The 26,759-nt window shown below is 38.0% G+C and overlaps 2 protein-coding genes across 6 annotated transcripts; one reads left to right on the top strand and one right to left on the bottom strand.

The window, feature by feature from the left end:
* On the bottom strand, positions 1-16,127 carry LOC141903086 (uncharacterized). Of its 2 annotated transcripts, none has more exons than XM_074791028.1 (25): positions 16,038-16,127; positions 13,562-13,713; positions 12,724-13,019; positions 12,530-12,593; positions 11,873-11,967; positions 11,576-11,613; positions 10,892-11,150; positions 10,559-10,628; positions 10,428-10,465; positions 10,267-10,332; positions 9,412-9,436; positions 8,062-8,139; positions 7,457-7,608; positions 6,631-6,828; positions 6,427-6,529; positions 6,142-6,273; positions 5,732-5,871; positions 5,072-5,246; positions 4,232-4,478; positions 3,727-3,782; positions 3,216-3,288; positions 2,546-2,594; positions 2,315-2,410; positions 1,419-1,529; positions 1-962 (listed from the first exon to the last, which is right to left on the bottom strand). In XM_074791028.1, the coding sequence occupies exons 2-25, from the start codon at positions 13,707-13,709 to the stop codon at positions 759-761; spliced, it is 2,913 nt and encodes a 970-aa protein (XP_074647129.1). In that variant the 5' UTR covers positions 13,710-13,713; positions 16,038-16,127; the 3' UTR covers positions 1-758. The 2 variants fall into 2 exon arrangements, with proteins under 2 accessions (XP_074647129.1, XP_074647130.1); XM_074791029.1 differs by having other exon boundaries at positions 3,742-3,782.
* Positions 15,934-24,995, top strand: LOC141903087 (DNA polymerase delta subunit 2-like). 4 transcript variants are annotated; one of them, XM_074791033.1, is made up of 10 exons: positions 15,934-16,062; positions 19,056-19,240; positions 19,968-20,089; positions 21,060-21,304; positions 21,910-22,105; positions 22,195-22,275; positions 22,888-23,045; positions 23,288-23,415; positions 24,045-24,146; positions 24,809-24,995. In XM_074791033.1, exons 2-10 carry the CDS (start codon positions 19,075-19,077, stop codon positions 24,931-24,933), a joined length of 1,323 nt encoding a protein of 440 aa, XP_074647134.1. In that variant the 5' UTR covers positions 15,934-16,062; positions 19,056-19,074; the 3' UTR covers positions 24,934-24,995. The 4 variants fall into 4 exon arrangements, with proteins under 4 accessions (XP_074647134.1, XP_074647132.1, XP_074647135.1 ...); XM_074791031.1 differs by lacking the exon at positions 15,934-16,062 and adding an exon at positions 16,755-16,835; XM_074791034.1 differs by lacking the exon at positions 15,934-16,062 and adding an exon at positions 16,968-17,378.
* The last annotated feature ends 1,764 nt before the right edge of the window (positions 24,996-26,759 follow it).

The raw sequence follows: 26,759 nt of genomic DNA, 5'->3' as shown, positions 1-26,759 counted from the left end.
TTGACTTTTATTTCGATTCTATAAGCCGAGTATCAACTGAAACAACGCACGACATAGTTTTACCAAATAGGTTACAAATATAAAACGAGTCTAGAGTTCTAACAAATTAATAAGATGTTCATGCGAAATCCCCGTATATCATTAAGCTAGCACTGACAAAAAATAAACAATGATCCACATTATAATAAGATGTAATTCTTAACCAGGGGCCAGTTGCAGCCAGTTGCATTCAAGCTTTGGACTTAAAACCTAAGACCATCTTAATATCAGCCAGTCTTAACAAATTAAGACCGGTCTTGAGATATAAGACCTATTTCGGAGACCACAGCGAACTGGGCTGGGTCCATTAATATCGCGTACGCATGCATGCATTAGATAGAGTGATTATTTACAACAAAATGCATCTAATTTAACAATAGAACATGATTACATACATAAGACAGGTAATGCCAGTTGAGTTCGAGATTTCGACTTGAAACCTGTCTAAAACCATTTTAGTTTTAGCCAAGTTTTAGTTTAAGACCGGTCTACAGATATAAGTTCCATTCTGGAGATGTTACCACAGTGCAACTGGGCTGGGTCCATTAATATCGCGTACGCACGCATGCGTTAGATATAGTGTTTCTTTACAACGGAAGTGCGTCTAAGATAATAGTAGAACATGATTAAATACAAAGACAGGTAAAATACGGTCACATCCACATTAACCAAGGACTTATTTACTTGCAAACAAATTACCGGGGCTTATTTCTATCTGATTATTTATAACTATCGAAGTTCCAACAGTTGTTACTAGGTGGTGCTATTTGTTGGTTATTGTACCCAGACCTCATGTTTTGCTGTTGGTGCTGTTGAACTTGTTGACCGCGGTTATTTCCGCCGTAGAACGCACCCTGGTTCCCCGAGTAACCGCTGTTGTTACCCCATTGGTTCTGTCCGGCTAATGCGGTCTGTACCTGACTCTGAAAAAATATCAAATATTTAAAACCAAACTTATACAAACAGACCGACAAATATCCCACCATAAATCATAAATTACCCGAGAAATGGCTATGGAAGTTTTTTGGCAATCTACAGTGGTACAGCAAATCCTCGTTACAACGAACTTCAGCGAACCATTTTGTTATATCCAGTGACTGCCCCCAGAAGCATTGAAATTAAGGGGCTAGTTGCTTAAAAATTGCTGGAGAAAACTGCCGGATAAATTTGTGATGACAATGCAATTCTATTTGCCATTATGAGAACTATCCATTAGTTAATCTAACCAACTTTTGAGCAAATGACCCCAGATTTTTTAGAACTAAGGATTATATTATCTTATGATCCGGATGTAAGCATTGGGCTTAATTTCAGTAGAGAATTTCTGTCATCCCCCTTTTTTCGACCGGTACATATCTAAAGGCCGGCCCGTTCGTTACCTGTATATCTAGAGGGGCTTCTCCTCTTCTCTTCCCCTGTAGGACAGTTTGAGAAACTGCACTCGATATTTGTAAAATCATCGCCGCTTCATCTTCATCCATGTTATTAGTCTGTAAATGAAAACGTGAATATAATTCAAAAACAGAAACAAACCTGTGACGAGCTGATGCCAAGAAACTAATTTCCATACACAACTTCCTTACAGGAATCAATTGGTTCAGTGATTAGGTAAATTAACACAAAGTAAAATTAGGTAAATTAACGGCAAAGTTAACACAGGGGTGCAATAAGTGATGATTTAGCCGATTCTAGGACAATTGCCCTCCGGACAACTGCCGCCCCCCCCCCCGCCCCGAATAAAATCCTTTTTGATTTGGATTAACACCACCTAAATACTTTACTTAGAAATTCATTTGTATATTATTGAATATAGATTTATAAGATTCAGAATTACTGATGTTGTGTGCAGTAATTATAATTCACTTGCCAAATTAAAGGAAACTTAATAAGTCCACTTATTAGTGCATTAGTTAATGTTGGCTGATTTATTGGAATTAGTTTTAGTGTCACTTTAGCCAATCAAAAACTTTAAAGCAGTCCCAGAGTAATTAGCTAGAATTAGTTCACTTCACTTAGTCTAATTAATTTGAAATAAATATCTGTGTTACTTTAAGATTAAAAAGATTTAAATTGGGGGGCAGTTGTCCGGGGGGCAATTGTCCTGATACCGATTTAGCCCTGCGTTATCGTGACAATATGTCATAGTTATCTCAGGTTGAGGGGCCCGAGGGGAACACTATGTAGTTCTGTTTTATGCAAGACTAAATGCCCATTCATTCATAAGTAGACCTATGAAGAGGCATAAGAGGACCTTGTGAAACAGAATTACACATACCATAGCGTTGACCATATTCATCAGTTTACCACTCGATTGATGTTGTTGCTGTTGCTGCCACGACTGCTGTTGCTGTTGTTGTTGCTGCATTTGAAACTGAAATAATTTTGAAAACGAAATAAATACCGGTACTTGGACAATTGCCACCTTGTCAATCAGAAGAATTGAGAATGACAGCGAAGGTGTTTTAATCTACTATGGTAACAATAAAAGGAATAACAAATCACTCACCTGATTACCATGTACATTGTATCCACCACTACCACCCATTGCAGTGTTTCTGTGAACAAAATAACATAGTTTGTTAGAAAATTGTCAACTATTGATATTTTTGGATCTATTGACCTATTGACCCAAAACTAGTTTGAAGACTGAATAAGACGCTTACAGAATTATTAGTAGATGAATACAGGTATGTAGCAATATTTCATAATTAATGGTATCATAAGAAACATTGAAATTAGCCCTCAAACATTTCCAGATCGCATAAGTATGCCTCTCCAGGTACAGCCAATGCCGGTTAGAAATGTATAAAACCTGGTCCAGGATGTCAGTTTGGCAGCGGCCATTGTTGGCATCAAAAATATTAAACAACACGCTATCACATTCCTGTTGAATTTACAATTTGCATAAGCTACCGGTATACATATGAGACACTAAAATAGATCAACTTAAGACAGAGATACATGCCTTGAGGTCTACAGTTATAGGTCAACATATAAAGCGCAGGCGCTTTTCTTTTTCTGAGGTGTAATTTTCAGCGAAAAGGTTCAAAATCGCAAGATTGTTCTAGTCCCAAACATCCTAATTGCATATGGTTTAATGTGCAGTAGTTATGATTCTGAACCTCTTGAGTTTCGTCCATTGTTGTGTGCGACTGTATATGGTAATGTCTACTTACCCTCCGAATCCTCTCCAGTTCTGCATTGTATCGTATTGGCTGTTATTAAAATCTCCCATCGCTCTTCCATAACCTGCTCATCATAAAAACATGATATAGACTTTTTAGTGAACATACGTAGAACAGAACCTGGGATTATTAAATATGGCAAAATCCTACACAAGTTCATAGACATTTGGCTTATTGCGCGGTGGGTCACAGGTCTGGTACATAGAGAAAGAGACTATCACTTGCCTAACAGCTAGAACCTGAGTACATATCAGACCCGGGTCTCATCTCGTAGCTGGCCCCAAGAGAAAGACCTGATGGTCCCATATTCTGGCCTCGTCTCATAACACCCTGGTCTTGGTGTCTACAGAACTTTAGATAGATCCTTTGGCTCGGTAGCCAAAATAACCCTAGCCCTGTCCCTTCATATAGGCACTTTGACCTGACGGCTTAGAAGAGCCCTAGCCTTTTCCCTTCAAATATACCCAAGGATGGGTTGGTCCCTACAAATATATGTACTAACCTCCATAATTATTACCTGTCTGGCCTCGTGATGCAACCCATCTGTTAGTATTACCCCTGAAATCATAAAACAATGACAGTGTAATGGATTGTATCGACCTAGTTATTGATGAAGTAAATAATACAGTAAAACTTGTGCAAGTCAGAAAATGTCTGAAGGAATTTCTAGATCTGGAATTTTCAAGTTTGTTTTCCTATCAAAATCTCTCTATGCAGGATTTATAAACTTAAGTCAGACAAATATTTTATTCGTTAAAGTCTGAAATATAGGAAATCAAATTCCTTAAGTCGGTTGCATAAATGATTAATTGTTAAGAACTAGGGGTCCAGGGACACCATGCCCACCTGGGTAGTGGTTTAAAATGCTCAACAATTTAACAATTTCAATATTCAGAGATAATTCTTAGTTCGCTATGTAAATGATAAATCGTTATATCAGAGATCTTTATCATGAGGTTCCGCTGAATTCGGAATCAAACTAGGACCGACTGCAAAATAATACTGACCAGTTACCACCACGGTTACCAGCGGTTCGTTCATTGCGCCTGTCACGTCTGCCATCGTTACGGTTATTGTTGTTGTTGTTGTTACGTCGTTGGTTATCGCGCGGTCGTTTAGCTTGACTGGCACTTCCGCCGCCGCCGCCGCCGCCACCATCGCGACGACCGCTATCCTGATGACCGCGTTTCTGAGGCAGACGTCTGCCGCCCGCCGCTTGCTGGTTCCCGGAATTTCTTTCGCGGTTTCCTCTGACTGAAATACCAGCATAACGATGAGCTCTTTAGTATCGCCAAATGCAGTCACTACCTAATGTATCTTTTGATTTATCTAGCTCATCTAGAATCTATCATGGACCATGCAGGTACATATTGATATATATCTAAGACAATGCACGGAATTGTCACTGGACAAGCCCAGTGGCCGCACTCAATAAAGAGGTTGGGTGGCAATAACTAAATATACAACGACCGTGAAACGAGAGTCGAACAGTCATTCGACTATAATAGTCGACAATGAGATGACATTGGTAAGTAATGACAATTTTGTAGATGTCGGATATTGAATATTGAAATGGTATGAACACGAATGTACCAGTATTAACGTGTACAGGTATACATTGTCCATGCGCTACATCGATTGAACTTTACCCTACGTCATATGATGCCACTGTCTCCTTAAAGATCTCCAGTACTCACTGGTTTCAATGGTTTGATCTGTCAGTTAATTCTAACCAACTTTTGAGCATCTAGCCCCTGAACACTAGCGGATCTTTGCTAGCCACAGTTCCCGCAGGGTCCTCATTCCAAGAAAACCTTTTGCATATACGTAAAGCGCCATCAACTTACAAGAATTTTGTTGATCAACCTTGATCTTTGGCCGGTCAGTTGTCAGATATTCTTCACAAAGTTCATGAGTTTTCTTTTCGATTTCTTGTTGAATTTCGTCTTTTGTTTTACCGCCCTCTCGAAGCGTCCGGTCCAGTTCGGCGATCTTCTTGAATTCAACGTTCTTATTCCTTTTCTGAAATCAGAAATGAAGAAGTTCCTAGCCATGATGATGAATACTCTTAATCCATGTAAAGACCAGAACCTGACACTAAAAGGGATGGGGACACTAACAAGGATAGGCGCGCCACTCCAGTAGGATACAAGGCATCATGCTAAAATTTTGCAAACAATTCTTTTTTGTTCATCCTTCAACCCACGGATCACCACTCAAGGCATATAAATTAGCATGTTCCAAGGTCTTTTTCTTGATAAGGAGAGGAGACCAGAAAAGAATGCATTTTGCTTCAGATTGGCAAATAACTGATCCTATCAGTCATTTACTGGTAATTTACTCTTTTCTACGACTAAAGGTAGTTTTTCCAACTTTGAAAATCATTTTCAGGAATAGAATTTAGATTCTCAGGAAAATGGACCTGCAAATATGGATTTTGCTGCGAACACCAGTTCAAGTAATAATGTTCCACAAATACATTCGCAACTAGTCAGCAATTTCCTTACCAGGTAATTCTTTTTGTGTTGAAATCCGCTGTAATGTTTAATGGTAGCTGTTTGGTCGGTTCCCAGATCATTTCGGCAGGTGGAACAATGATATTCAACTTTTCCATTAGGGAATTGTCTCTCAATCAAATACTGGATACCTACGTAATGTACGGAAAGACCCAATGATTTTCAAAAATACCTAAACATGATTCTTAATAAGCCAGGTTGATTGAATTGATAAAATGTTCCCAATAACAATGCACATTGTACAGCAGTTGAAATCTACATTTGCGCTAAACTAAAGACTTCTATACATAACTTATCTTAGTATTATTATAGACATCATGTCTATAGGTACATACATGGATATAAATGATTGATCCAGATGAAACCTATGTTCAAAATTAGGCTCATTCAAATTTTCTTACCGATTATGTCGCTTGTATCTTCATTAACGAGAGTTTGTATCTTAGCCACGACATCTTCATCTTTGACCGCAACTGATGATTTGGATGGACTGCCTGATGCATTGTTTTGATCACGGCCCCTTCTCCCAGAATCTGAAATATACGATAATATATGTACAACTTTCGTTTTACTAGATGTGGCGCATCTTGATGTACAGTAGGTTTCTGTATCCAAGAAGTTTTTCTAATGATAAACAATAAACTTAAGCGAGGGTGTTCGTTAAGAACTGGTCGTCGGCCGGTCACCTCTTTTGTTTTTCTTTAACCCTCTTCTATCCTTGTTATCTTCAGATTTTCTCTTCTTCATTCCAGTCTCCATATCTCTTTCGTCTTCATCACCCTTGTGGTGCTGAAAAGACACATCCATAAACCATGAGAACATAATAATACTAAATAATTACTATTTGTTTATTTCTTTAATACAAAAACTTAAGATAAATTCTCAATTACCATTTCCAGCGATTCCTTCCCACCAGCATAAACTAATGACGAGATTTTCTCTGATCTGTAGAATTTGTCTGGATTCTTTTTGAAAAAGTTCACCGTTTCTTCGCTGAGTTTAAGTGGACTTGTTCCACTCGGTCGCGATTTATTATACGCATTCACCATCGCCTCAACAGCTCTGAAGCCTTTCATTGATATCTTTTTCTGTAATACAAGAAATAGACAAATAACCTTTCGGCGGGTTGAGGTTTCGATTGAAGTATTCTAGTTAATTTGGTAGTAATCCTGGAAATCGCTGGATTCTCTGGAATAGGTAGCACGATTCTGGTTAAAGTGAATTTTCAATAGTACCCGTATTCCAGAATAAGCAGTGATCCATTGAAAGTGACAGCTCATAAGAATCAAGAAGACAGGAGGGGCGTTTTCATTTAGATGGCAATTCGTATGTGTATAAGTATTTCAGAATGTCGCTAACAGTCAGGGATGATTTGAGAATATCTATGTATCAAGATTAGGTAAAGTATTTCAGAAACTGTTCATGACAATCGCGGATGGTTGAAAGCCAAGTGTAGTTAGGGGGAAATTCAGTGCCTTCGTGGTTTTAAAGGAAAGGTTACATAATATTTCAAAAATAGTTCAGTGGGTCAGGGGAAAATATGGTTGTCAGTACCTGAGTAACAGGGGCGGTTAACTATTGGCAGCTTATCAGCATGGAAAGTTTAACATATTTCAATAGTTCCATTGTTGAGAGCACTGCATGTAAGGGAGTTACGAAAAAGTATTGTAAAAAGAATCTTTCTGAAACGTAAGCCGACAGAATCATTATACTTACAAGAATATTTATCTTATGCTCTCCAGTTTGGATGTGAGCTACCATGTCTTCCGGTGACATATTCTTGTCTTTGTTACAAGCTTTACAAATGTACGTCAGTGAAAACGATTCCATATCATTTCCTTTGATCAACTCAACTACCCAACGTGCTCCTTTAACAGAAATAGGTGTTGGCAGTTAAACTCGGAACAGCTTTTTTCAAAGTTGACATACTAAACTTTCGAATTAGTGGCTACGTCGAAATAGTATTTCGAAGAAGGGAGGGGCCGCAGTAGCAAAATGTCTCAGAAATAGTCAATACAGTATAACTCGCTTATTTCGGATCAGTTTTTTATGGATTTTCACTTATTTTGGACTAAAATTCCAGTCCTCTTATTAGGGTTAGGTTATTTCTATTCAAATGAGAGCACATTATTCAGATTTTGTTTGATTCGGACAAAAAAAGGTGATCCGAATTAAGCGAGTTCTACTGTATATAGTATTCATTTTTCCATACTTATGATTTTCAGGCGACAATTTCTGAGCTGCAGTTGGCAAAAAGATATCGTTTTCTTTCAAGCTGAATTCCTCTGATCAATTTCTGTACAGCAAAAAAATGTTCGTACCTGGTAATGGATTCTCAGGGGTATTTATAGCTTCGTATTCGTCCTGGATCTGCGCTTTATCGAGTTTCATCGGAGCGACTAAATAAAATTAGCATCGCAAAAAAAGAAAGAAAGAACGAAAACAGTTAGCACAACGAATCAATCGACGTCCGGACCTAAATTCAAACAAGAAACAAATCAATCACATTAAAGTTCATCATAATTCACTTGGAAAACTTTGAAGAACAGAAAAAAATGAAAATCAGTACGATCTGATTTTCAAATTCTCAAAACGAACTCATCTGCATTTAAACAAATATGCAGTTTACTCGGGATTCAGCCACGAATAGTTTGGTTTTCTTTTAGGGTCGAGGAATCCCGAGGCGAACATAAGTCGAGTCCTGCAGCTGAACTCAGAACAGCTTTGTGTAAGGTTGATATTACCAAACTTTTGAATTAGTAGCTACTTCAAAATAGTATTTTTTGCAGTAGCTAAATGTCTCCAGACGAGGAATCCTGAGTCGAACACATTTCGAATTATGCCTGCGTTCCAGCAGTTCGAACATCTATATACGTAGTAGTACCAGGCATTATTGGCATACAGCCAAATAGACAACTGAAAACTCGGTTTTTTTCTCTCAAGAAAACTACGTTTCTCCAAAACCTGAAAAGTTCGATATCCACAGCGTGTATTTCAGATACTTGATCTCAATAAATCGTAAACAGTTTTTCCGTAAACAATTCGGCAGAACAAACATTCATTTCTGTTTGATCTATCTCGGCGTCTTGCTTTCTCGAAGCGAGCATACTTAAATCTCGTTCTTTTCAACATATCCGACAACGACTACGTTCAGAAAAACGCATTTCCTTTTTTTCTCACTCTTGAAAAAACGTGCCATCCACGAGCACCGGAATTTTCAGATCGAAACTGCGGTCTCAACGACGTGCATAAAATAGATAGACGTGGCGCCGACTTGCGTCGTGACTCGTTTCTGACTGAATGAACCACGAAACGGGACACCCGAGCCATGATATACTGATGACGGTACACGGGAGATGGTTACAAAGAAAAAAAACAACAACAATAACCAAAACCCGTGATCGCGTAGTTATACGTTCAGGCGCGGGTCCGAAATGCCCTCCATGCCCTTCCATCGACTGTCCGCTCCTAGTTGTTCCCTAGCTGCCAATCACACAACGGTCAATCATCATCATCGTACATCGATGACGACGAGGACGAGACCGACTGAAGCGCCGCGCACCAGCCAAATTGGGAACTTCACGCGCTTCAGTTAAACGTCGCAATAAATCAGTACAACTGATGGCAACGGCAAGGCTTCATACACACAGCCCCGGCTAGGAACAACTCACCTCCGTTTTCCGTTAACATTTTATTCTAAAAAAGAAACAAAAGAAAATACAGCGCATTTAACTTTCAGCCGATGACAAAATCAACTTCATACAATGCATTAATTACACTGCGAGCTTTAAAATGTGCAGTGTAACTGGTACAGTTAACAGAAAAAAATGCTTCATGAAAACTTCGTAAACTCTGTAAAAAGGGCACAAGACCAGCGCAGGCGTGTTGTTTCATCTAGCGCCGATTGCGGCGAGACACACACATCTCTCCTACACAAATTTCATGTGATATTTGAGAAAAAAAAATGCTTTGAACTGAGGCCTTTTTTCTGCTTCATTAAGAACAGCAGTGGATATTAAGTTATAGCAAATTTAGTTGCTCCGTTCAGAGAACCGGGATATTTCCCATATCAGTCCGTTGCGCAGACCGAGTAGGCAGGATAGATATAAGGGAGTAATCTAAAGAAATGGAATGAAAACAAAATCAACAAAACGCTCATTATCTGAAAATAAAACATTTCCGGTTAAACAATAACGATTAAGTACGTTCAATTTCAGTGAAAGCATACACCAATTTCTTAGAAACAGTTAAGAGTCTGCACCGGTGGTTCTTCAGTTCAAATTGATTTTACTCTTTTTAAGAAGAGATAAAACATTGGAAATTAATTCATCAAAAGTCTTAAAAGATTAAGCCATATCTAGTCGAGAACTGTGGCCATGTATCAAGGTATCTTATCAATTAAATTATGCGTATCAAGAAAGATATTTCATATCCGATTTGAACGAATTCGAATTGAGCAATATATTATTAGGAAGTTCTCCAATTCATTGTTAACACTTGATAATACTATTGCAGTTCTTTCTTACCAGTAGATGCTTGACTCTTCCTTCGTGAGCCACAAAATTAATGTATGGCACATCTTTGCAGCAAACCTTGAAGTAAACATTAGCAATGTTTCAGTCAGGCTATAGCCCCGTATATAGTAGCAGAAAGCCACACAAATAATCAAGTTTTTCATTCTTCTTACCTCACATTCATTGTAGACTCTATATAGGCAGTTGTTTTCTGAAAAGAAAATTTTCAAATCATGAATTTTGCTCGGTGGCTTTTTATCATCTATAACCTGGGCGACTATGTATTCCTCAAAAACAATTTTACCTAAACATTTCTTTTTGTAGGCTTCATACTTAGTTTGATGATCCTCTTCGGCGCAGTGGGTCTCCATTTTCTGTAAAAATTTATGACTGACAGTTTGTACCACAAAAAAATATACAGAATCTGGCTAATTCGGATCATTTGGGACCATCAAAATTAATCCAGTTTACAGGAAATCCAGATTAAAAGCCATTTTCTTGTATATCAATGAACATGCGGACTACAAATATTGTCCGGAACAGACCAAAATCTGGATAAAACCGAACCGAATTAAGTGTATTCGACTGTAGCAGAAAATTCCACTAATTCAAGCGGTGTTTCGCTAGTATAAATTACCTCCTTCTCATTTAAATCGCTCTTGAATCGACAAAGTTTACAGATCATTTCTCCAACTTCTTTCACTTCACTTTCTTCAGTGGGTTTTTCTGCATCGGTTTTTTCCGCGTCAGTCTTCTCCGAATCTGTTATCTCGGCGCTAGGTTTCTCGACATCATCGGGCTTCTCTGTCTCGGTTTTCTCCTTATCAGGTTTTTCACAGCTTACTGTTTTTATCACGTCGGTCAAATAGTCTTTCAACAATGCATCGGTTATCTCCCTAAAATGGAATACATAATCATTGCATTAAACTTCGTCATTTTTCAAGTTAAAAACTTCTTGACTGATTACTCTTAGAATCTCGACCTCAATTATCAAATTATCAAAACGACGAAATATTGAGTCTCCCAATCAAACTCCCTGAGTTTTCACTGACTTCTTTCTAGATTTTCTGATTGAGTCCCTTAGTTTTTGGGAAAGAATTCGCCGGTGAGCTTAAAATGGCCAAGAAGTTTCAGATGTTGGGGATATGGAAATTAGGAACTAAACCGAAATTTATGTTTTTGTCAAAATTTTCATGAAACTGGGAGGCCCAAGGAGGTTTTACAAATATTGTCATAAGGATTTAATCGCAACCGCGTCTATATAAAACCAGACCATTCTCGTAAGTACATCTAGAAAAAGATGTGAATCGAAATTACTTACTCAGTATTGTGTTTAGTCTTCAATTCAGTTAGCTTTCCCTAAGGAATATAGAAAAAAGAAAAAACATTGAGTATTGTATAACAGAGTTCAAAGTGTTCCTTTTTCATAAATCAAAATCTCAAAATGGTGTCTTGCACAAAGTTATCCGTCAAACACTTCTAGTATCATCGTTATGCGCAAAACAGGTCCTAGTGCTCTATTCTTTTGGGTTAACGCTGTCAGTTACCAGAGCCAACTACCGGTATATCGGTATCGTGAAATGATTAAGACCGGGATAGAGTATAGATTGTAGCCTACCTGGAGACGCTGTGCGATTCTTTCTTCCAACGTTAACTTCACCGGAGTTTTATTCTTTTCAACAATGGTCGCCGGATCTGTTGCATTATCGTCAGCTGATGTACAAACGATAGAACACAAACACGGTCATTGCAGAATTCGAAGACTTTTTGCGGTATGTATATTCAAAGAGCTTTACGACATTTGGACAAGATATCGCGAGAAAATGGACAGCATTCAGCAGAACTTTTTCCAGCGGAGACATGTGCGATTGTCCAGATACAATGAGTAATTTCTATTTCACACTGGACCCTCTTATAAATCACTCCGTTGATAGGGTTAGTATTGTATATCAATGTACACGTATAACGTGTGATCATTGACTGTTAAGATGAGTAAAAATCCCACAATAAACGAATTGATCTAAAAAGTTTATTTCAAAATTAGAAATATTTCGGGCAGTCTGAAAATGTTTTTACACTGAAAATTTTACTCATCGTCTTATCACGGATATTGTGATTCTCAACTGATTCACCAGTAATGTTACACTGTTAAAATTCTTTTACAAGGATTCATGAGAATTAAGTATTAATACCCTTCAGCAGATGAAACTAAGGTGCCAAGGAGGATGCTGATTCGACTGCTACTATGACGGTATGATTATCACAGTTTAATTACCTTTCACTTCGGTATTTTCTTCTACATGAGTTTCTTCAGCTGTTTGATCAGCCTTGATCTCATCCTAAAGACATAAACATAAAAGGTGTTTAGAAGTTTTCATTTAACCCTCAATTAGCTAGATCTAATGATCGCAGCTAGCAGTGATACAGCTACTCATCTCGACCTACGGAGATACATATTCCCAGACTCACCGGTTCATCCAATATCTTATCATCATCAACATCATCATCGTCAGCCTTTTTCTCGTCATTAGCTGTTGCTGGCAATTCGGTTGTATCCATTGCTTCGTCTTTAACCACTGCTGGTTCCCCATTGGTCGATTCTGATTTGGGTACGACTGGCTCAGTCTCAGTATTGACCGATTCAGCATCAGGTTTAACCGACCCATCAACCGGTTCAACTTTCACCTCTGCATCAACAGTTGATTTATCCGCTTCGGTTTCCGCAGTTTTCATGGGAATATCCGACTCTTCGACTACGTCCTCATCTGTTTTAGCAAAAATTAAAGGAAAACCTATATCTATTTTAGTATGAAGCTGGCATGAATTGATAATTCAGAGAATTTAGGAAGCAAAGAATTTTTTAAGGAAGTTCCACAGTTGCAAGTCAAAGGTTGACTATGGAATTGAACCATTTGGCCACATGGCCAAGGTGTCTTCCTATTCTGCCTATTCGTCATATCATCATGTGTTGCACCCTTTCCTTTTTGTCCATGAGGAATCCACTGAATGTTTAGATTAGTATTCTCAGTATTCTATGACACAGTAAAGGGACAAATGCCAATGCGGCGAATTGGGAGAGGTGGCAGGTGGATGAGAAGGGAGAGAGCGAAAATAACCTTTGTAGGATCATTTATTAATCATGTATAGATAAAATCTTTATTTCGACATATCACCTATATAAAAAGCATACTTTTTCAGTGCCCCTTGAACTGTCTCCGCGTAGGCCTACAACACTGTTGCTCGCTAGAGGGCCCTCGAAATTTTACGAATAGGGGCCTATCTGGCTGAAGGTTAAACGATATCGTACCTTTTTGCTGTTTTAGTTGTAGCTCGTGTCGAGTTAGCCGATCGATAATATCCACTTTTTTACCGCTGTTTGGAATTCCGTGCGAGTTACATAAATTCTTCAACTGCACGACGGTCATGGAAGAAAGCCTCGGTACTTCAATGTCCATTACTCTATAGATAGGAAATAGAAAAAAAAAAGAAGATTATTAGCATGGAAATATCTAGAACTGGAGAGTGGATTTTCTAGAGTGACTTTCTTGAGATATATTCATTTCGGTTTCCTGTTAAAATAAGGCCTACAGTCCTTTCAAAATAAGCCGTCGGCCGTCGCATCTGACTGTTAGTGAGAATCCTGCGACGGCTATGAAATATCTCCTCTGATATCAATGATAGTATAAAAGCTGTGATCAGTGGTTATATTTCATAAAGGCGGCATAATATTTGTTTCGCCAAAACAGAAAACACGTTTTTCACAAAATGTTTTGCCCGCAAACGATTAAATGTTCAATGGAGACAAAAATTAACTCAGTTATTCACATCAATTCTTGTAACGCCATATGATACATTGTTGCTCGCTGATTAGTTATTCAGCCGTGGATATTTTGTAAAACACAAAATATCCATCGCACCGCATCCATATGATTCAAGTGTTAACAACGATAAGGAATAAATAAATATGTTATATTTCATGTCATCTCGGTTGATCTCGATAAATTGCATCATCTCGGTAATAAGGAGGAACCCCACCGCACGCGGGACGAAACGCGTTTTCGACTACACAAAAACTTTTTGCAAATCAAGCAGTGCTTTGAATGGTGGAAAACGTTTTTCTGTTCGGCATTTTGGGTTTAGACTCCCCCGCACACAGCAAAACAAACTAGGGGTCCAGGGACACCATGCCCACTTGGGAAGTGTTTCCAAATGCTCAACAATCTAACAATTTCAATATTCAACGCCCCCTGGTGACCATATACAGAATCCAATGACTTTGACACTCACCACAATCATAGAACATGTCAGCAGCTACGATTTTGTAATTGATTGTGATAACAAAATATGCCTCGTTACCACTTTAATATGGAAATACTAAGTAATTCTACTATTCAACGCCCTCTGGTGACTATATTCAAAACCCAATGACCTTGAAACTCACCATAATCATAGAACATGTCACGAACTATAACTTTGTAATTGATCATGGTAACAAAATATGCCTAGGTACCAATATAATAAGGAAATACTAAGTTATTCTACTATTCAACGCCCCCTGGTGACCATATAGAATAACTAATGGCCTTAAAACTTGCCACAATTATAGATGATGTCATGAGCTACAACTTTGCAATTGATTGTGGTTACAAAATATGCATTGATACGAATATAATATAGAAATACTCAGATATTGCATTATTCAACGCCCCCTGGTGGCCATATACAAAAACCAATGACCTTGAAACTCACCACAATCATAGAACACGTTATGAGCTACAATTTTCTAAATGATTGTGGTAACAAAATACGCTTAGGTATCAATATAATGTGGAAAAACTTTTTCCCACTTACGAATGAGTACTGCTGACACCAAGATGGCCGCCAATTGCGTCATAATTGGCTGATGAAAAATACCTGTCTCAGGTATAAAACATCCCTTTCCAAAGAATACCCATCACAAATTGCAATGAGAAATGATAAACCAGTAGGAAGCTACAGGACTCAGAATTTGGACCAAAATTAACATTTTTTGGCACTAAAAAGGTCATAGGACGGCCATCTTGAGTCTGAGCGACCCAATTTTTGTTATGCTGATGGGCCCTGGGGGATATCACATATATCCGAAAGATCAAGGTAATTGATCAAGGTGTCTTCAAAATTTCCCTCAAAAAGTTCAAAAATGTGTAAAAAGTGCTGATTTTGGCGAACAACAATGGCTGCCAGTCAGCCATCTTGAATCTGACAGGGCCAGTTTTTGGGCTGAAGATGTGTCTAGGGTAGATACATGTGTAACCCAAATATCAAGACATTACCTCGAAGCGTCTTCAAAACTTCCCAAAATAACTGGATTCCGTCTACGGACGGACGAACGGACAAAAAGTGAACGCAATAGCCCACTGGGACAAAAGTCCCAAGTGGGCTAAAAACATGAAAAAAAGTTTTTCACAGGACAGGAAAAAAAGTTTTATTGGTGCCGTGCGCTAGGCGATTACCTTTGTCTGTCACGCCAGATCTCCGTGACCTGTTATTCTATCTATCTTAGCCTATCTACTGTCTATGATGCCAAAAAACCCATTCGAACACAACGATAAAAAATTGACGTTACATTTTTTGACAGTGCCCAATAAATTATTAATTGATTTTAATTTATTGAACTGCTGCCTGCGCCAGGCAAGGGTTGCCAGTTCGGATCAACGAATTCCTCGCTTTCTTTCTACGCTTTGAATCAAATACGCGTCAAAACTAATCATCGAACTATTGAATTAAAATTAAGTTAAAATTACCTGGTTCTGGCGGATCGCACGACGGGTAAATATGTAAAAAATGACGAGGAAATTCGGAAAATGCGTCAAACTGACAAAGAAGACTGAGCTTTAGATTAAATGCACTACCCAAATCCCGATGACGTCACTTTCAATTCAAGTGAATTAAATGAAATCACTTTATTTATCATTATTGTATCGTCGTGTACACAGCAGAAACACATCATCAACTTTCATTTCCTTCCCCTTTATTTCTTCATTTCCTTTTAATTTTTTCCCTGGGTGCTTGCGACAGTGGCCTAAAGGCTTTGCTTGGCCCACACTGAAAGCTACTGTTCTCTCTCTCTCTTTTTATAATTGTGCTTTGTTTAAAAAAATTGTAAATTTTATTGTTTGTTTTCTCTCAACCTGTGTACATAGCCTGTCATGCTTTCTGTGAAATAAATTTGAACTTGAACTTGAACACGACTACTAACTATGTTTCAAAAAGACAAAATAATGAATGCATGTTTTATTGAACGGTCAAGACCTAACGTTAAGGAAGGAAGGTTGACAGAATTTCATAGAACTCAAATTTGATTTAGCCTAATATTACATATTTTCACCACCGATTATGAATTTTATGCTCCTATTTCATGATATTGATTTGTGTAATCTAATAATGAAAATGAAATCACATGAACGGTAATGTGGGATTCGAACCCCAAACTCCTATACAGATCAAAATAATTACCGCTTGAAACAGTTCGAAACCGATTTAAACAGATTTAAAATTCACTAAGTCAATAATCATTCTACTCTCTCTTCTACTAACACTACGTACGTGTTAAGCCAAATGTGTTCGAAAAAATGGTTGGGGCTAGGGGTAGATGGCTTGCCTGTACTAATCATGTCTATTTATTAATGGATGAGACCTGTTTTTCTTGGATATTTTGCTTACTTTTTGGGGTACATACCTCATTTATGTCTTAACAGAATGCCAAAAGTCGCGGACAACAACTGAATATCCGATATATTTCCAGTTCTGTACCAATTAGATGGATTGGCAAAAAGACTCCTTAAGTCCAGTTGAATGAGAGAGAAAATCCTCCATTTTGTGAAATTTCTTGAATTTTTACATTGTCACCATGCCTACAAAATGAAGTTATTTTTCTTGTGGGGTCTCAACAACTAAATCAGGGTGGCGTAGGCATGGTAACAATGTTCAAATCCAAGAAATTTGACAAAATGGAGGATTTTCTCTCATTCAACTGGACTTAAGGAGTCTTTTTGCCAATCCATCTAATTGGTACAGAACTGGAAATATATCGGATATTCAGTTGTTGTCCGCGATTTTTGGCATTCTGTTAAGACATAAATGAGGTATGTATCCCAAAAAGTAAGCAAAATATCCCAGAAAAACAGGTCTCATCCATTAATAAATAGACATTAGTGTATTTTTGTCAGGCAAACTAAAATCAATCAGTCGTCTTCGTCTGACAAAAACATCTCAATTAATTTGTTCTTTTACTTTTTAATTTTACTACAGTTACACAGGGACTTTAACACGTTCGCTGCCACCTAGCTGTTTAAGGTCCGGTCATCATTGCCAACGCTAATTTTTGACATTATACAATTTATATGCTGCCAGCACTATTTGTACATTGATAAATCAATACACTGATCTATTTTAGTATAAAAAACCACATGACGAGATGGCAATGGTGAAGCGATTCCCAATTTTTTCTTGTCCCCATTGCCAGTGAAAAGTGTGAAAAATCAAATAGAAATCTAAAACAATAAAGGTTTTATTGTAAAAATGATATAGAATGATGTCGTTAATATATTCTCTCTAAGTATTGGCCGGAATAGAAGCTAAAATTCATTGCTTTCTGAAGACTCTTTTGAAAAAAGTGTGCACCAGACTTAAATTACCCCCATAAATAATATCTTAGTCTCTCCATACTGCCAGACTATTGTTAGCTGTTATCTCGCCTCTGCCAGGTCATTCATAACGCTATGAAATGACATTGAATCGACGACGATATAACTCGTCATGGCAAACTGCGGTGCACCCACCATGACGATTTATCTCGTCAGCGGCAGCGAACGTGTTAAAAATAATGCATGCAACTAATCAGCCGCCAATGTCAATTATTGATTAAGCCAAAATTTCACAATCGAGAGTGTGTATGACCAAATTAAGAAGGCTCAAATCGATACCGTATCAAAACTTACATTGTGATTGTAGTCAGCCAGCCAATCAGGGACAATTCGACGATCACAGCATTTTTTGGCATCCAGATGCCAAGCTGTAACAAAAAATGCGGTGATCGTCGAATTTTAGGATAGTTTTTGAAGGTTGGCTGGCTGACCAAAGTGTCCGCTATTTTTTGGCCCTCAAAATATTGATTATACATGTTTTTGTACATATTATGAAATCCCGGGTACAGGCCTTTTTGCCCACTTCAGCCTAAGAGGGCGATTAATTTTGTGGTCTTTTTGTCCGTCCTTGTACAGTGTAACATTGTTACAACGACCTTCACGGGAGCAAAAATCTGTTCGTTATAACCAGTATGGCAGCAGGCCGAGTTCATTATATCCAGTGTGAAATTAATCAATATTCTCCCTGGGATGAAATTCTAGGTCTGTGATAACCGGTAAATTGTTATATCCAAGTTCGTTATAACGAGGTTCCACTGTAGTGATGATAAGCATATAAGCATACGTAGGTCTATACGTTATAATAACTGGGCCCGGTTTCACGAACGGGGGTTAACTTTGATTCGAATTACCGGTTGGTGATAATTAATTTCAAATTAATAAAGCTTAATTCGAAATTAGTTAATTCAGACGCCGCAACTTCATATATATATATATATACCGGAGATACCATTCGAACGTCGCGGATGCTCTGGGGTCTATTGGGTTAACTCTATGATTGAATCTGTTCACGAACGCGAATTAGTGAAAAATTAACTAATTCGAAATTATCTCCGAAATTCTGTATAGGCCTATAATAACCGATGAATAACTGTTCAACTTTCTTTCTATTTCAAGCGATCGTTATTGAAGAAGAATGGACGACGAGTTGAGCATCGATCGTTGTACGGCGGAATATAAAGATCTGTCGGAACGTTTTAAATTGAAACAGCGGAATTACGAGAGACAGTACGCGCACGTTTACTCGCAACGTTTAATCACGTTGAAACCTAGAGTCGTGCAGGCCGCTAAAAACAGATGGGGTAAGATCAGCTTCTGTAGTGTCCGTTGAAATATGTTGAATAATCCAAATTTTGCGTTAGAACAACGGAATCGAGTAGTGAGCGTGTGGGATATTTAAATGGATGGAGGTATTTTGGGTGGAGAAATTATGACGGGGATTCGCCCGAGGGACCCCAGCAACTACTTAGGGGTTCAGTTCAACAAAAGTTTTGACTTCATTTCCAAACTAGATAAGATCTATGATATAGAGAGAATTCCACAATGATAAGAAAAAGTCCGAAAATGTAACTTCGAGATAGTAGTTTATTTCAACGTTTCGACTATATCCTAATAGTCATCTTCAGGAATAATGAGATACTACAAAAATTATGAGATATATACAATCCAGAGACAAGGAGACTAATTCAAGTAATCAGAGATGATACAAACTAAATGAAAATAATGTAGAAACAGTTACACGCTAAAATAGATTAAAGGGAAGCAAACCAAAGGGTAATTATAAACAACAATAGTGAGTATAAATATAAATCGGACTTTTTCTTATCATTGTGGGATTCTCTCTACATCGCGTCAACACGCGTCAACACGGATATAGTGTTCTATCAACCGTGAAGATCTATGATAGGCTTTTACTTGATACCTATATAGTACTACTCGACTCGTTATTTAGGCTTTTACTCTTGCCATTCACTAAGCGAAATTCCAAGTGAGATTCCTTCCACGATTGATTGATGTTATTATTTTCAGGTGAAGACATTTCTATTGTAAGATTGTTTGAACTTGAATCAGAAAAGCCGTGCGTCGTCATCGGAACCTTGTTTAAAAAAATGGTCTTGAAACCAAACATCCTTAAAGAACTCTGCACCGAGGTAAGGGAAATTGGATCATTAGTGTTTGCCCATTTCGCTTAAGAGCTCGCTCTGAATATCTTGGGAATGAGCCAAAATGGCAAAGGGGCAACATTCAAATGAGCAGTTTGAGAAAGTTTCAGCTATTGGGTTGGTGAGGGCTGATACATAAGGTCTCTGTGTGATTGCAGCTATAAACTAATCTTTACGTTTGTATCGAATGAAAATGCTTGAGTTTGATAATCTTACAGCAAGGTTTGTAACCTTAACCTGTGCAGAAATATGACAGACCCTGGGAGCTTATAAACCCCCCGATTATTTTTAGTGGTTAGTCCTCAGCACTTTGGCAAACAACCTATATGACCTCATGTGATCAAAGAGCGAGTGGTTAGAGCGTTTGACTCTAGGAAGCCAGGTCGTGAGTTCGAACCCGTACATTACCGAAGTGTCCCCGTCCAAGACATTTATCCTCGTTGCCTCTCTTCACCCAGCAGTAAAATAGGTTCTCGGTCTGATGAGCATCTTGCAGCTGCTTAGAAGTTACTTCTCCCCAGAGAGAGATGACTGATAAATGGGGGGAATGATACCTATTTAATGGAAAATGCCATTGAACTTTGTATCACAGTAAAAAAAGCACTATAGAAATTAGATTACTTTTAGGCCTTATTATAAGTATGTGCCAGACCTCTATAAACTTTTCATTGCACTTATACAGAGCTGCCAACTGTTCCTGATGTTCAGTATTTGTTACTCTTATAATGAGAAATACTGATTAGATTTGTTTGATGCATACAGAAATATGAAAGATGTTACTGAGTGTATTATTGTTCATTAATGATTAATTTGAACATCTTCTTTCATATTTCAATGGAATGTTTCTGAAAAAAATTCAATTTGTTACTGATAGCACTTTTCAGAGGTTGGCAGCCCGGTGTTATACATGTAGAGCGCAGTTCTGTAAACTAATCATTTCACGATGATAATCTTCCAGCAAGGTTTGTTACCTCAACCCGTACAAACGAAATATACGGACGACTCGGACGTATTGATTTTGGAAGACGAATTACAGAGAATCGTATTGGAAGGAGACGTCGACTTTGGCCGAGTTATAACCGGTGTCGTAATCGCGGTTAAAGGCGTCGAGCTCGACGATAAAAAAGGCAAATTTCAAGTCGAAGATTACTGTTTCGTCGATTTACCGCCGCAGGCGCCGCTACCGGAAATCAGTAAGGACCGGTAAGAAATTCATAACAAGCGAGATTAATTTGTGAATAAATTTACTAGTTTGATGATGTTTTGACTCAAATCCTATGGACTATGATTTGAAAATGGCTCATAGCATTTGAGTTGAATACTGGCTGATGATTTGACTTTTGACTCTGATCAAAATCACTGAAATTGTAACTTGCCCCTTACGTCTTTTCATGGGCATTTATTGAATATGTAGTCCATACTCTGAGTGATCATCAGGACCTAGGCAGTTCCACCCGAGTTGAGTATTTGACTCTTGAATTAAATCATTGGAAATAAACCAATTTGAATTAAACTAGTCAATAGTCAATTTTGGTTAAGTCACTCCGAGGGGTACTTTCTTTTAAGTCCACTTGGGACTTAAGGGCTAGCTATTGCATTAACTTTTGGTCTGTTCATTCCGTAGACAGAATAATTGGGAAGTTTTGAAGGCGCTTCAAGGATTTTATATTTAGTTTATACGCAGCAAAACTGGCCTGATCAGAGTCGAGATGACCGACTCTGGCTGCCATTGCTGTTCGCAAGTGGGCATTGCTTCCCTAGAACCCTAGTTCTGTTCAAATGGCTAAGAATGTGTACATTGTTTTCAGATATTTGGCTGTCGTATCGGGTTTCGAACTGAATGGTAAAACCGACGATTTATTAAGTATTGAATTGTTCGAAGATTTGTTAACCGGCGAACTTGGCGAAGAACAGCAACAGCGAGAATCGGCTAAAATCGTTCGTCTGGTCATTCTCGGAAACTCGATGAGTAAAACTACGAAAAATAAAAGCCAATTTGAACAGGTGAAAAATTCAGTTTTGAGATTTGCAGCAAGGGGAGGAACGACAGAGAGAGAACAGGAAGAATCTTAACTTTTCTTATTTGTTTTCAGGCTAAATATCTGAGCAAGCATACCACTGCTGGTAGCGTAGATGCTATTAAGAGTTTAGATGACATTCTTACTCAAATCGTGGTATGTAAAATACTTTAAAACCAATGTTCATCGGGTTTTTTCTTTCGTCAAGTACCCCACTTCTCCGTACATGCATAATGCTTTAGATGGAATAACATGTATATGTGGGTTGGGCTGAAAATCAGCAAAATGTAGCTTTTGAACTATATGAACGGCCGCTATCAGTATTCAGGTGACTGTGCTCAAATCCTCCCGCCGTGTGTTGATTTTTCTCACTTTTCACATGAATATATTTTGCTGCATTCTGGAGAAATAGATAGTTGCTTGGCCGCATAGGCATGACACAGAGATACAGTAGAACTCACTTAATTCAGATTACTAGGGACTACCCAGATTTCTTCGAATTTATTACCGGTAAATTCGAATTATTGATATATAGCAAAAGTCCACAGTGATTTAAGTGAGTTCTACCGTTGCTGCAAAAATGGAAACTTTTGATATAGGCCTATTTCTAAAAACGTATCAATTTGCATGTGGAGTTGTTACCTGACCGATGACCAAACTCAAACTGGCATAGCTGTCGCCACCAAAACTACACCTATTATGGTAGCACTTGTTTGACCACTCGGCCACATTCATATGCTACATTCTGGATGTTTTTATTATTCGCAGGGTTCGTTAGATGTGGATTTGATGGCGGGTGATCAGGACCCGGCGAATTATGTATTACCTCAACAACCTATGCATCGTTGCATGTTTCCTCAAGCTATGAGTTACCCTACTCTACACACCGTTACCAACCCATACGAATGTTCTATCGATAATGTGCAGTAAGTTTATATCGTTTTCAATGTGAAAACCAAAATTTATTGATGATATTCAGTGATTCTGACAAATGAAATCGCTGACTGGTGGCCATTTTAGAGGCAATTTTTGACTGAATTCCTACATTGAATATAAAACCCCTTTATTTCGTTGAAATGATAAAAGCAGTTTGGGCTCTGCGGATCATACTGATGATACTAGAATGATGTATTGAACGATTAATTTTGTTTCGTTTTTTTTTCAACAGAATATTATTCTCATCCGGAGAGAGTTTATCCGATATTTACAAGTACACGAGTTTCGATGACCGGTTAGAAATATTGGAACAAAGTTTGAAATGGGGTCACCTGACTCCTACTGCTCCAGATACATTAGGTAGAGTATGGCAGCCGACGTAGTCTGACAAGTTTAATGCAACAAAGGACAAAATGGATTGTAATAAAACTCACAATTTACTAGTTTGATGATGTTTTGACTCAAATGCTGTGGACTATGATTTGAAAATGGCTCATAGCATTTGAGTTGAAATGTCAAGAATGGCTCAGAGCTTTTCGTCATAATTTTGGGTTTTTCTTCTATTCAAATATGGACGGTCATTTGTATGTGGAAACCAAAACACATTTAAGAAAGTCGAGTAGCTGAATACATGAAATTATACAAATACATGAAATTTTACATTTTCGAATGATATCCCTAAACTAGTAGCTTATTTAGCTTTAAAATGGGGTTGAAAGACATATTCATAACCGTAACCCTCAGTCGAGTGGCACTTTGGTTGAAAGTTTCAAGGGCACATGACCCATCCAGTTCTACATTTCTTGGTTACTATAAGACTCAAGAAGAATTAACAATAATGGAACTGGGTCCTGAACAAATGTATTTCACTATGATAACTGTTTTGTGTCTGGGCGAAATACGTGTCTGCTTGTGCATTCTATTCATTAGTTTTGTGTTTTCATATTCAGAGTTGTGATATTTTAATCATTTTTCTTGATTTATTGTAGGCTGTTATCCTTACTACGACGAGGATCCATTCATAATTAGTCAATGTCCCCACATTTATGTAGTTGGAAATCAAAGTGAATTCGGATCGAAGACATTTGAAGGTACCTTACTGTGCCTATTTTTGTTCTGCCTTTTTAGCCCACTTGGGACTTAAGCCCCAGCGGGCTATTGCGTTGTTAACTCATCTGTTTGTCCTATCGTCTGTACATCTGTAGGATTCTTTGGATTGTCTTGATATTTGGCTTTTAAATGTATCTACCCTAAACACATTTGCAGGCCAAAAACTAGCCCTAATCTGAATCGAGATGGCTGACTGGCAGCCATTTTGATCACCAAAATTGGCACTTGTATCCCCTATGGCCTATCATCACAAGAAAAATTGGATCTGATACGAGATGGCTGTCCTCTCGGTTCCCTTTTTGAGCCAAAAAAAGGTAATTTGTTGGGCTGAATTCTGAGACCCGTAACTTACTAATGGTTCGCCTTTTTGAAACTCGCCTTGAAATTCATGATGGGTATACTTAAGAACGTGATCCCTAGCATATCCGGCGAGATGTTTCATCAACTTCTATCAGTGGATCTGTCATCCAAAACCGGTACTAAAGAAACTTGAACAAAGACCGCAGATTACCCCAGATTGATTATAGTTAGGTGTTTATTGTAATAATAATGGATAGTACATGTTTTACAATGATTTAATGTCCTTCCAACAAGATCGAACTGTATTATGATTAATCATTGTTTGTTTCAATTTCTTTTTAAGGTCGTGAAGGTCAAAAAGTTTGTCTGGTCACTTTGCCTAAATTCAGCTCCACTCAAACCTGTGCATTGATAAACCTTCGTAATCTAGAAATTCGTCCGGTTAAATTCAACAGTTCTATCTCATAAATCAAACAAACTGCACATTACAAACCAATTTCTGCATTTTACTGAAATCGTTATGATTTTTTTTGTACATGTATATCGAAAATAAAGTATGAAATACTGTAAATGTATAATTTTATTTTAGTTTTCTTACACCTTACTGGATATGGGGGAGTTTGGATAATAAACATCTCTGGATTAAGCTGTCCTTAGAGCCTTATTACAGTCAAATGAACATCGTGGCAACGACTAATCCTAATAATGACATTCATTTAGTAAAATTGAATTGCCTGGAGATATCAATTGAGACGAGATATCAATTGAGACTATAATGATGTCTTGAGCAATGTTACGATTTATGACGACTTAACCAAATTAAAAAGGCACTATAACTAGGACGTCATTCCCTGGATACGCTTCCAATAATCCACCATCCCTACCTCGCGCCAGGTTTTTAGCCCACTTGGGACTTTAGTCCCAGCGGGCTATTGCGTTCACTTTTCGTCCGTCCGTTCGTTTCCGTCCGTAGACGGAATCCAGTTATTTTAGGAAGTTTTGAAGACGCTTCAAGGTAACGTCTTGATATTTGGGTTACACATGTATCTACCCTAGACACATCTTCAGCCCAAAAACTGGCCCTGTCAGAATCAAGATGGCCGACTGGCAGCCATTGTTGTTCGCCAAAATCAGCACTTTTTACACATTTTTGAACTTTTTGAGGGAAATTTTGAAGACGCTTTGATCAATTACCTTGATCTTTCGGATATATGTGAATCCCCCCAGGGCCCAAGATGGCCGTCCTAAACGTTGAATATTGAAATTGTTAGATTGTTGAGCATTTGAAACCACTTCCCAAGTGGGCATGGTGTCCCTGGACCCCTAGTTTCTGAGAGCAGAACATCAGTAAACTGGGCAGTATACCAGGGATGACAATTGTAATTAAAAAAACATGAACGTTTCTTAATCTCATCATACTTATCTGTAGATAGCGGAACCTGATCATGTTAATGAACTCGGATAAGCAATTCATCAGATATAACGAACATAAACTTGTTCCAAGTTCTATACTGGAAATAACCAACTTTTTCAACAACAGATTTTCTGGTCCTTTGAAGTTCGCTGGAACTGGGTTTCAATGCGATGTTGAAATAGGGATCACAATTTCAAAGAATTGATGTTAGATTTGTGGATCCGGAAAATAAGAATGTTGTTCGGAAAAAGTGGCTTTAGTAGCTTTTGATCCAAATTCGTGACAGTTTCTGTCCACTTGTAGATACAGTCAGACTCGCTCAATTCATCCAATAAGTTGTCATAATAATACATTGTAATCGAGTTAACTTTTGGGCTAGAATTATATTTTCATAAATGGAAAAGCAGTTGTCAACACCTTACTTAACAGGAGTAATTTCATTGGCACCAAATTAAGCCGGTTTTTTCAATATTATAATGCTGCCTCACAGGGAACTAGAACTCGCGCCCTGATAGCTCCTAATATCTCGGGGGACATATTAAGGGTGGTCTCAGGCCGTCCCATTGAGGACAAATTTAACAGTCATCCTTCCTGAAGTACATGTAGCATATTTCAGATGTATTTCTTTGAAAATATCTAACATCAAGGGACGGCCTGCTTAATCTGAAAAAAATGCTTTTTCCTTTCTTATGGACCCCAGCCTACCAAAGTTCCTAGATCCTCCTCTGTAGCTAGGCTGTAGGCCGACCATTTAACTAAAACATTTTACTAAATGCTGAGGATCCAGTTTTAATTCAAAATGGATCAAGACATTTGCGCATAATTTGTTGCAAGACCAAATAATGACCAAAAAACACATTTCTTAAAAATAGATATACAG

The sequence above is a fragment of the Tubulanus polymorphus genome, chromosome 4 (genome assembly GCF_964204645.1).
Source record: "Tubulanus polymorphus chromosome 4, tnTubPoly1.2, whole genome shotgun sequence".
NCBI classification, from domain to species: Eukaryota; Metazoa; Nemertea; class Palaeonemertea; order Tubulaniformes; family Tubulanidae; genus Tubulanus; species Tubulanus polymorphus.
This window is presented reverse-complemented; position numbering and strand designations above follow the sequence as displayed.